General features: G+C 40.5%; 1 protein-coding gene across 1 annotated transcript in view; it reads right to left on the minus strand.

Annotated features, from left to right (window-relative positions):
* HPRT1 (hypoxanthine phosphoribosyltransferase 1) overlaps positions 1 to 9501 on the minus strand; it is a 37013-nt gene extending 27512 nt beyond the window's left edge. The window contains exon 1 of the mRNA XM_069463187.1: positions 9329 to 9501. Within this exon, the coding sequence (XP_069319288.1) occupies positions 9329 to 9355 (27 nt within the window). The 5' untranslated portion in view covers positions 9356 to 9501. The remainder of the gene's footprint in view (positions 1 to 9328) is intronic.
* Positions 9502 to 12064: the final 2563 nt, after the last annotated feature.

Below are 12064 nucleotides of genomic sequence, written 5' to 3' on the forward strand. Positions count from 1 at the left end.
AAGAATTGTAACACTTCATCTCACATGATATTCAAGATTAAATTATCTTTCAGATCTCATTCAAGAAGCTGATTATATAAGCTTCAGCAATTTTCAAGAAATACTAGTCAAATCATAATTAAATCTCAATGTATCAGTTAACACCTATTCAGCACCTCCTCTTTCAGTTGGCATTGTATTAGTGCTTAGAGACAAGCAGTTTGACTTTTAATAAATTTCAAAAATATATATTTAATATTTATAATATTACTCACAGAATTCAGTTATATTTTGAAGTTCAAAATTTGAGGTCTATATTGTCTCTCTCTCGGTCCCAAAAGCTCAGAATTTATTTTGAGTTCTCAGACTTTGGTGGAAATCTATTTATTATATCAGTTTGGCCCATAATACCTGTGTACTACTTCGACCCCTGTGCACATGGGCAGGAGGCTGGCAATGAACATTTTCAGGTAAATGGACAGGAGCATGACCCGAGGTATGGCCAGGTGGGGGCAGAGTGCTCTACGGTGTGGGCAGAAGTCAATACTGGCTTGCTTTTAAACATACATGTATTACTTTCATAAGCAGGAAGAAAAATCCATTATTGGGGGGAAAAGGTTATACCAGATCCACTAAGATTAACTGCTAATATATCTGCTAAACCTTTAAATAATGTTTATATCAGAACACATTTACTACAAAAAGAATGGAAATGGAACATTTATGTCACCTATAGGAGCATTCCAAGAATTATTTTCTAATCAAGTATTGTTTTTATAAATTTTATGGACTGAAATTTAGTTCAAGTTTGGGAAAAAAAGACAGACCTTGCTAGATTATTATAAGATGATATAATACACATTCATGTCAGGCTCATCTGAATATATCTGCTGTCATCTGACAAGAATAAAAGTGTACTATTTCATAGTGCTTTAAAATCAGTAAGATCCAGAGTGCCAAAAATGACTTTGCTGAAGCTTACTCACCCTCTTTCTCCTAGTTACTCACTGCTTCTGCCATAAGCACAAACCAGGACCCAAGACTCTTTGAAATACATATTGTAAAGATTACTGTGACTGTCAAAATGGCTCAGTGCCTGGCTACAGGTTCTGCAGGTAGACTAAAATGTCAAAAAGTCTTGTTTATTTCAAAGAAAGCCAATGTGAATTCTGCCCAGGGTTCATTTCAGACATGCAGTTTAAGAATACAGGCAGATCAGCAGCAATGTCCTCAAAATTAGGAATTCTATCTATGTCAACATACCAAATTGATTTCCAACCAAAACAGATTTACATATCACATTTATGTCAAATAGTTGGTTTGTTTTAACTGAACCCTAAATTTTGGTTTGTTTTTTTTTTTTTTTGAAAAAAAATTTTTTTGACACAGGGTCTCACTCTGTTGCCCAGGCTAGAGTGCTGTGGTATCATCATAGCTCACTGCAACCTCAAACTCCTAGGCTCAAACGATCCTCCTGCCTCAGCCTCCTGAGTAGCTGGGACTACTGGCATGTGCCACCACGTCCAGCTAATTTTTCAAAGATTTTTTTGTAGAGGCCAGGTGCGGTGGCCCGCGCCTATAATCCTAGCACTTTGGCAGGCTGAGGCAGGAAGATCACTTGAGCACAGAAGTTCAAGACCAACCTGAGCAAGAGCAAGACCCTATCTCCACAAAAAAATAGAAAAGCCGGGTCTCATGGTCGCCCAGGCTGGTCTCTAACTCCTGAGCTCAAGAAATCCTCCCATCTCGGCCTCCCAAAGTGCTAGGATTACAGGCGTGAGCTACCTTGCCCGGCCAAAAGATTCATCTATGGTTTGTTAATTCAAGTATAAAAAACATGTCAATATAACTTTTCCCAAAAGGCAAAAACATAAATTCATAAAACTTACATCACTTGAGGTATTTTAGGCATGAATTCACAACTTTGTTATAATTCACTATATATACATGGGATATAATTACAGGGGTCCTGGCTGGGCTCAGTGGCTCACGCCTGTAATCCTAGCACTCTGGGAGGCCGAGGTGGGAGGATTGCCTCGAGGTCAGGAGTTTGAGACCAGCCTGAGCAAGAGCAAGACCCCATCTCTACTGAAAATAGAAAGAAATGATTTGGACAGCTAAAAATATATATAGAAAAAAATTAGCCGGGCATGGTGGCACATGCCTGTAGTCCCAGCTACTCGGGAGGCTGAGGCAAAAGGACTGCTTGAGCCCAGGAGTTTGAGGTTGCTGTGAGCTGGGCTGACGCCACAGTACTCTAGCCTGGGCAACAGAGTGAGAATCTGTCTCAAAAAAAAAAAAAAATTACAGGGGTCCTGATTTAATAAATATATAATTGGCTATGCATAGACAGTTGTCAGAACTGGGCAATGGGTACACGTAGGGTCATTATACTATTATGTCTACTTGTGGATTGTGGATGTTCAAAAATGCATCATAACACAAAGTTAAATAAGGGGAAATTCATTTAAATGATGACAAGGCACCAACACCAACTTTTCCCAATTTGACACTTAACAAAAAGTCCTAGTCTTCTTAATTCATATTTAATGATCAAATGTTAGAATACTAATTTTAAAATGTTAAGGACATTATTCAGAACCTTTATCCTCATCACTAATACTCAAATATTTATTGGGTATTTACTATGTTGTACATACTAGAGAGGATTAAATAAATTTGATGTAACTACCCTCATTGAGCTTACAGTGTAATAGATGTCATGAAATGTACATGAATTACTGTGGACAAAGTTAAACTGCTATAAAAAAGATACATGCACGGCCGGGCGCGGTGGCTCACGCCTGTAATCCTAGCACTCTGGGAGGCCGAGGCGGGTGGATCGCTCAAGGTCAGGAGTTTGAGACCAGCCTGAGCGAGACCCCGTCTCTACTAAAAATAGAAAGACATTATATGGACAACTAAAAATCTATATAGAAAAAAATTAGCCAGGCATGGTGGCGCATGCCTGTAGTCCCAGCTACTTGGGAGGCTGAGGCAGTAGGATCGCTTAAGCCGAGGAGTCTGAGGTTGCTGTGAGCTAGGCTGATGCCACGGCACTCACTCTAGCCTGGGCAACAGAGTGAGACTCTGTCTCAACAACAACAACAAAAAAAAAGATACATGCAAAGTGGTAAGGTAGTGTAAGAGAGAACTCTGACTCAGAAGCCTGACTTTGACCTGCACCACTGACATGAAATAACATAAAACAGATATAATTCAATAAATAGGAACTTCAGTTTTAATCATCCCAAACACCAAAACTTCATATTAAACAGGTCCAATAACTTCAATATCTACAAGAGCTAGATAGAAATACACTTAATGGCCTATAATCTTATTAGCTTTACTTGTCCCATCTGATATTGGTTAATATCTGATATTAATTAACCCCATCTGATATGGATTAGTTAAAAATCCAGTGCCTGCTTAGATAGGAACATTTGGAAAGAGTTGGGATCACAATATATTCGATTATACAACAATGCATTCAGCATCTACCTTCATTAAGGCACTGTGCAATAGATTTTATGGGAGGACATAAGGATAATTATAAATTTATAGCCCGTAAAGAGTTTATAATCTAGTGGAAAAGGCATACATACATACATACAACTAACTGTAGAGCACAATAAAGCTCATAATCTGTACCCAAATCTAATTTTACAAGCCCACAAACTTGTGAATTATCAAACAGTTATATATACACAAAAGGTAAACCTAGAACCCAAAGTAACCTAGCAACAATGATTCCCTCCATATTCAATACCAAGCTTAAAGTAGTCATTATATTGTGTTGCCTAGATTGTAAACTGAGTAAAGGAGACCAGCATGTCTCTAACAATGAACTAGCACAACCTTCTAAACCAACTAGGCAGTAGCAGTGCCCAATTTTCTCTATGAATATACATCACATCTGTTTTACTATTTGTGACTTGGTGTTGCCTGTAGTTATTACCAACATCCTCCGAAAGAATTATTAATCTGCTCAGGCTACCATAACAAAACACCATAGACTGGGTGGCCTAAATAAGAGAAATTTTTTTCTCACAGTTCTGGAGGCTGGGAAGTCCAAAATCAAGGTGCCTGCAAGGTAGGTTTCATTCTGAGACCTCTTCTCTTGGCTTGTAGGCCTTTCACTGTGTACTCACATGAACTCTTCTAGCAAGCTCTGGTGTTTCTTCTTAGAAGGGCACTAATCTCATAAGACCAAGGCCCCACTCTCAATTACCTCATCTAACCCTAATTACTTCCCAAAGGCCCCATCTCCAAACACCATCACATTGGAGGTTAGGGCTTCAACATATCAAACATGTATCAGTTTCAGGGAGAGGACGCAAATGTTCAGTCCATAACAAGCACCAAACATAAATACAGTTAGATTAGATCACAAGAAAGGTCCTGGATGGCTCTGGGGGAGGGCCCAACCCCAAAATACTTGAGGATACCTCTGGAGGGGCCTAGAAGTAGTAAAAAAATGAAAATGTGGTTTCTCTCCAGATCCACCTTTCCCACTATTGCCACTTCTGAATGAACTAGAAATCAAAAGACAGGTTAATTAATAGCTCTGAGTTACTTACTCTTTACCAAGACAGTTCAGAAATCTGCATCTCTCCTCAGAGCTCTAGGACACAGCTCTCAAATTCTAATTTATTTGTGATACACTTGTCAATGATAAAAATTTATGCAGGTATTTTTATTAATATGAAAAAGTATTGTGAAATATAATATTAACATTCTACCTTTTGTCTAGAATCAAAATCAATACTTTTGCTATCATAAATTACTGAAGTAATTTTACTTTCCAGTAAAACTGGTATTACAAATTCTTAATAATTATGTGCGTCACATCTGTAACAACAGCCTTCATATTTGAAAATTTTTGTTGTCCACACATAAAATTTCTAATTACAAATCTATTATTATGTAAAATAACAGCAAGCAAGGAAATTAACCCAAGCTAAGACAACACTTGCAACATCAATTCATCATCTGCAACTAGCATTGCTTCAGTCTCTTTGTGTTCCAAAAAATGACAATGTTCCTTAAAAAAAAAAAAAAAAGACAATGTCATGGGTCCAAACAAGACTAAATGGAGGTGAGAAAGTGAGTCTTAAAATGAGCTATGTGAATTAACAGATGTACAATAATATATAAAACACATTTGATTTTATTCCTAGTAACCAACATTTGAAAGCTTCTAGAATGGGCAGAAACTGTGAGGTAGTATATTTTTACCTTTCATATTTAGATACATTAAAATTCTAAAAAAAAAACCCTCAAAGCACATGATACTGCATCCTCTTGGGATAATTTGTGTTAACTCAGGATATCATAAAACCAAAATTATGAATTACTGATGAAAATATTCCTAAATGTAAAAATAACTTAAGCTAGTATGTTCATCTACCAATTTTATATCAGTCTTACAAATAAATTACATACATAACTTGTTTGCCTTCCCTTCTAAGGGTTAAAACTATTACAAACATTAAAATCAGCATTCTTGACTATCCACCCCAAGGAGGGATAAATTATTACCCACTTTAGGCAAGTGGGCTCATAACTACTGTATGTACGAGGCCATGAATTTATTCAACACGGCAATCTTTCCTTTTATTAGTATCCACAGTGGGATAATAGGCACATTCACTCTGGACAACAAAAAAAAAATTATACCTATCAATTATCAGAAGCACAAGGTTGAAGATAGCAGCTCCATAATGATTTGAACTGTTTGTCTGAATTCTTAGTAGCAGTAAATTATTTTAAATGTTAGTAACTTGGTAGTTGCTGGCAGAAAAATAATAATTGAGTCTCAATATTGATGTTAATGGTGGTGATCGATACTTTTATACCATATAAATCTTACTGAATCTACACAACATAAAATTACAGAAAGGAAGAAGAGTATACTAGCACAACTTCAGCATCTCTTCACCAAAAGGTGGAAAATGACATGGCCCAGTTACTGCCCAATGAGCTGCAAAAAAAAAAAAAAAAAAAAAAGAAAGAAAGAAAACTCCAAGACATCTCTTCTCTGCTAATACGGTTGGTCCTTTCCTTACCCTTTGCAATACTCAGATACAAACAATGGACAGAAAACAATTAGTATACATGTCACAGTACTCAATTCACAGAAACCCCCAAACTGAACTGCTCCATTTCTCAGTGGTCAGAAAGAATAATTTGGTCTATACCGACAGACTAACGTCAGTCTAAACCCTGTTGATAACTGTATGGTTGAGGACAAAAAATGCACCATTTAATAAAAAATGTAAAAAATTATTGGCAGGGTGAGATTTAAGTTCAGAGACTACAGGATTGCATTTCTAGCACTACCATCCTGAAATTCAGAAGATATTATATTCACATAAAGCACATCTGATGTTTCACATTAATTACAAAAATCCAGAAGCTTTTCCTGGAAGTTCAAGTGTGTCCAAGTTTACCCTGGCAGTTTAAAACAATAGTTACAAACACCATAGTATCAGGCAGATCTGGGGGCCAATTTCATCTAAGTGATCTTGGGCAAGTTACTTCACCAATCTGTGCCTCCAAGGTCATACTGCTGTTTATCTTCCTAACGGGGTACCTATTATGTAACTTTGGAGTGTTTACATTAGATAATGCCTGCAAAATGTTTACCTCTATGCCTAAAACACAGTAAATATTCAATAAATATCTACTATTTTCATTACTAACTTGAAAGTTTAGAGGTTAACTTTTAAGTTCTAAGGATCTGGGGCCAGACAACTTGGGTTCAAATTCTAGCATTGTTGGGTAATCTTGGGCAAGCTATTTAACCTCTGAGCTGCATAAATTTTTTCTTTCTTTCTTTCTTTTTTTTTTTTTTTGAGACAGAATCTCGCTCTGTTGCCTGGGCTAGAGTGCCGTAGCATCAGCCTAGCTCACAGCAACCTCAAACTCCTGGGCTCAAGCAATCCACCTGCCTCAGCCTCCCGAGTAGCTGGGACTACAGGCATGCGCCACCATGCCTCGCTAATTTTTTCTATATATATATTTTTAGTTGTCCAGATAATTTCTTTCTGTTTTTACTAGAGAAGGGGTCTCGCTCTTGCTCAGGCTGGTCTCAAACTCCTGACCTTGAGCAATCCTCCCGCCTTGGCCTCCCAGAGTGCTAGGATTACAGGCGTGAGCCACCTCGCCCGGCCTGCATAAATTCTTTAAAAAGATCAAATCAGTTAATATACATACAGGGTATAGAAGAGTAGCACATAGTTAGCATTATTTAAGTGTTTGTTATTGCTAACATGCAATTTAAAGGAAGGAAGTTTTTAAAAAAGGAACAGGAATTTGCAAACTAAAAATACAATGAATATTGTGATGTTCAAATAAAACTAACAACAGCCAACTCTAGCAATAACTAACTTACTATATGCTTGGGGCAGGCATCCTACCCCAATGCTAGAAGCACCTAACTTCCTAAGCAACTGAATAAATACATCATCCATTACCATTTTTTGAGTACCTATTGTTAGCATCCGAGTGAGACATAGGTGTGAGTCAGAGCTCTTCCTCTTAATAACTGTGTGACATAGGGTATGTCTGTTAACCTCTCTGAGGCTTCAAAGATTCCTCATCTGTAAAATGGTAATTATCATACCATCGTTACAGGATTGCTTTGAAGAATAATTAGGACTATGTATGTAAACACAATGATAGCTATTACCACTATTCCCAGTCAGGGACCTTGCAAGGGTTGTTTATTCACATACATTGTCTTATAATCCTTTCAATAACACCAGAAGGTAGCCAGCATCTCAGATATACATTTAAAAAACTTAAGGCTGGGCCCAGTGGCTCACGCCTGTAATCCTAGCACTCTGGGAGGCTGAGATGGGAGGATCACTCGAGGTCAGGAGTTCAAGACCAGCCTGAGCAAGAGCGAGACCCTCCGTCTCTACTAAAAATAGAAAGAAATTAGCCAGAGGACTAAAAATATATAGAAAAAATTAGCGAGGCATGGTGGCGCATGCCTGTAGTCCCAGCTATTCAGGATGCTGGGAAAGAAGGATTGCTTGAGACCAGGAGTTTGAGGTTGCTGTGAGCTAGGCTGATGCCACGGCACTCTAGCCCGGCAGAGTGAGGCACTGCCAAAAAAAACAAAGAAAGAAAGAAAGAAAAACTTAAGCCCAGAGAGGTGAAGTAAGCTGCCCAAGGCCACACAGCCAGTAAATAGCCCAACCAAGCAAGATTCAAGGTCAGACTTCATTAATAACACTACTCTTTACCTTAAGTCACAACACTTAATATGAAATAGAAACCTTTCTTTCCTAGAGTTCAAGTGGTTAATTATTTAATGTATTCATTCAACAAACCATTACTGAGGACTTCTGTGCTGCTGTAGTGGTTACAGTGGTGATTCCTGCCCTTATAAAGTTTTAGTGGGAGAGACAATCAACAGGTAACCATGTAATTGCTAAAACGACAAGAATCATAAAAAAAAATAGGCTAAGGCATTTAACAGGCAGAGGGTTTGGCTATTTTTTAGCAAGCACGATCAGAAAGGTTGGGGAGGGAGGGCAGTAGCTTGGCTAGTTGAACAACCATGAAAAAGAACCAATGAGGGTGGAGACAAGATGCCAGACGCCGATATGCTAAGAACGTTCTTGAAGGGAAGAAGCACACTCTCATTTTTATCCCCTGCAGCCACCAGACACCATGAGATCCGGATTATAGCACATCTGACTGAACCCAAGGCCAGCATGAAATGATCTCATGTCTTTCCACGAGTTTCTTCGTGTGTAAAATAGGCATGGCTGCTGCTACCGGAGGTGTCGTGAGGCTTCAATGAGGCAATGCGTATTCCCACAAAAATGAACTATAGAATCGGCAGGACGAAATCCAAAGCCCAGTCCCCCACATGCCTTCCCATGCTGTCGTTTTCCATACCGAAGCCCCATCCAGAGGTGCCCTGAGGACCTCGCCACCCAAACTTCCAGACCAGGGCCTCTCCTGAGAAAGCCCCCATGCCCTCGCCCCGCGCGATCATTCCCGAATCGGCCCACGGCCCCTCCCCACAGCACGCTCGAGGCGGCACATGTCAACCAAAACGCCATTTCCACCTTCCCTTCCCACACGCAGCCCTCTTTTCCCAGAGCTCTCCTGAGGAGGGACCCACCCCAAACCCCGCCATTCCGTCCTCCCTGCCGCCCTCGTGTGACGTAAAGCCGAACCAGGGAAACTGGGGCCGCCCCGGTCCCCGGGGTTCCCGGGGCCCGGCGGCCCGAGCCCGCACTGCGGATCCCGCGCCTCAGGGCCCGGCCGCCGCCGCTCCGCCGCCGGCCGCGTGGGCCTGGTCCGTAAGGCGGGCCAAGCTGCTCACCACGACGCTGGGGCTGCGGGTCGCCATAACGGAGCCGGCCGGCACGCGTGCTGACCGCTGAGGAGGAGGAAGCCGGTGGCTGAGCAGAGGAGGAGGCGGAGGCGCAGCAGGAGGCGGTGCCGCGCGGGAAAGCCGAGAGGTTCGCCCGAACGCTCTTCGCAAGCGCCGAGGCTGCTGGAAGATGAAGAGAAACAGGCTCCGCCCCCGCCGCGCCCCGCCCCCGCCGGCCCCGCCCGCGCCCCCGCCCGCGCGCCTCCGCTGGCGCCTATCGGTTTCCATGCTCACGAGGTGGCCGTGGGAATTTTCTTCCGGAAGAAGGCGAGACTACCCCGGCGCAGCCTCCATCCCTCTTTACCTCAGTCTCCCATTCAGAGGCTCCCGGATCCCCAGACCTACCGCTGTCCGCGTTTCTTCCTAGTGGGCCTAAACTGGGCGTCGGCACTTCGGGTTCCAGTCACCAGGCTCCTTGAGCCAGGCATCCCCTTCCCAAGACCTTGCACTAACTACATTGTGGCTTCCATTTTCCTGACTTGTGGCCCAGTTCTTCCAAAAATCCTTAAGTTGTAAGAGTTGAGACCCAGAGCCCCAGAGTTGGCCAGATCAGGGTATAAATCCGGGGTAACACTTAACTGCTTTGTAACTTTGTGCAAATCAGACTCCTAGCCTCTATTTTTGCCTCAGTAAAATGAGCATATTAACAGTACAGTCTAGGCCTGCCAGGTGGCTCCTCCCTGTAATCCTAGCACTCTGGGAGGCCGAGGCAGGAGGATCGCTTGAACCCAGGAGTTTGATGTCACAATGAGCTATAATTGGGTTTTTGCACTGCAGCCTGGGCGACAGAGAGAGACTCTTAAAAAATTTAATTTAAAAATTTAAATTTAATTTAAAGATGAGAAAGGGCCAGGCATGGTGGCTCATGCCTGTAATCCTAACACTCTGGGAGGCCAGGAAGGAGGATCACTTGAGCTCAGGAGTTTGAGACCAGCCTGAGCAAGAATTAGACCCTACTAAAAATAGAAAAATTAGCTGGGTTTGGTGGCTCACGCCTGTAGTCCCAGCTACTCGGGAGGCTGAGACAGGAGGATAACTTGAGCCCAGGAGTTTGAGGCTGCTGTGAGCTAGGCTGACGACACTCACTCTACTCAAGGCAACAGAGTTAGACTATGTCTCAAAAAAAATGAGAAAAATAATTCCTGATTTGAAGGGTTTTATGAGAATTGTAAAAATCATGTATATAAACACCTATGTGAATATTTGCCACATAGTAGGTGCTCAAGAAACAGTCGCTATTATAATTTTAGCACATATGAGTGTGTGAACTCTACTTCCCTAGTTTGTTTGCCTTTGGTATCTATCATGGAGAGGCAGCAGGCTTTGGCCTGAGAAAGATCTGAGTTCAAATCCTGAGTTCCCCGCTAACTAGCATGACGACCTTGGGCAAGATCCTTGATCTCTGTGTGCCTCAGTTTCTTTGTATGTCCAATGAAGATAATATTTCCATCACAGAATGTGTTGAAGATTAAACAAAATAATGTATACAAAAGTGCCTAGCATAGTTCTTGGTTCAATACATGTTAATACCAATGTTATATGTTCCATAATTTTGCCTTAAACAATTCTTCGCTCTATTTATTATCCTTGTAACCTCTAACACTTCTTATTCATTCTCCTGCTGATGGACATTTGGGCAGTTTCCCGGTTTCAGCTATTACAATAGCAGCCCAAATGCTGCTATGAACATTTTTTGCATATCTTTTGGTGAATATATGAATGCATTTCTATTTGGTACAGACCTGGAAGTTCATATTAGCGCATTTTCATTACTTACCCTTTTAATAAACTTTGTGTTCTACCAGGAAGTTACTTCAGAGAACTTCCGGTTATATATTCAGCCCTGACACATGTGGACTCAGCTACTCACATTTGTTTCTAAATTAAGTATCCAACAATTCAGAATCCTTCCAGCTTGCTTCTGGCTTGCAGTTCCTTTCTCCAAATCCTGTGGCACCATATACTCCTGAATTTTAACAGTAGATTTGAAATAATTAGTGATAGCCAGGTGATTGTAAAAACAAAGAAAAGTACTATTATTTCAATCCTGTCATTCTATGTGACAACTTGGAGTTTTCTTATTTGTGTGTAAGATGGAAAACAGCAGAGTGCAATCTGCAAGATGTAAGAATTTTTTTGATAAGTGAAAATCTGGTTCATATATGAAATGTTTTACTGAATTTGGACATTGTATTTCAAATTGAAATGTATTCTTTTAAAATTTTAATTGTTTTCAAACTAAAAACAAAATCTATAAAATAATTTTTGCTAATTATTACATGATTATTACTGAAAATAATTTTGTCATATAGAGGTGAGGGCTGTTAAAAATTATCTGCCACGAGTGTCAAATATGCTAGGTTGCCATTGTTCTTTACTAGAATATCTGCATGTAGGAAGAAATAAAAAAGCATGGGAATAACCCAAGATTTTCCTTCCTCCTGCCTGTCCAGAAACAATTTTGTAATCTACTTGTTTGAACACAATTATGAATTTTTTGTGTAATTCACAACCAATCCCAACTATGTTTCTGCTCTACAGGTTTCTACTAAGAACCTTGTTTTTAACCATGGTGCTGTGCTCCTCCAAAATTTGTGTTTCTGTGAAAAAAAAAATTATCACCACAAAAATACTTATCTTAAATGTTGAATTTTTAAACTGAGTTGGTAATAGCTTTCTCAATAA

This window comes from Eulemur rufifrons, chromosome 30 (assembly GCF_041146395.1).
Source record: "Eulemur rufifrons isolate Redbay chromosome 30, OSU_ERuf_1, whole genome shotgun sequence".
NCBI lineage: Eukaryota > Metazoa > Chordata > Mammalia > Primates > Lemuridae > Eulemur > Eulemur rufifrons.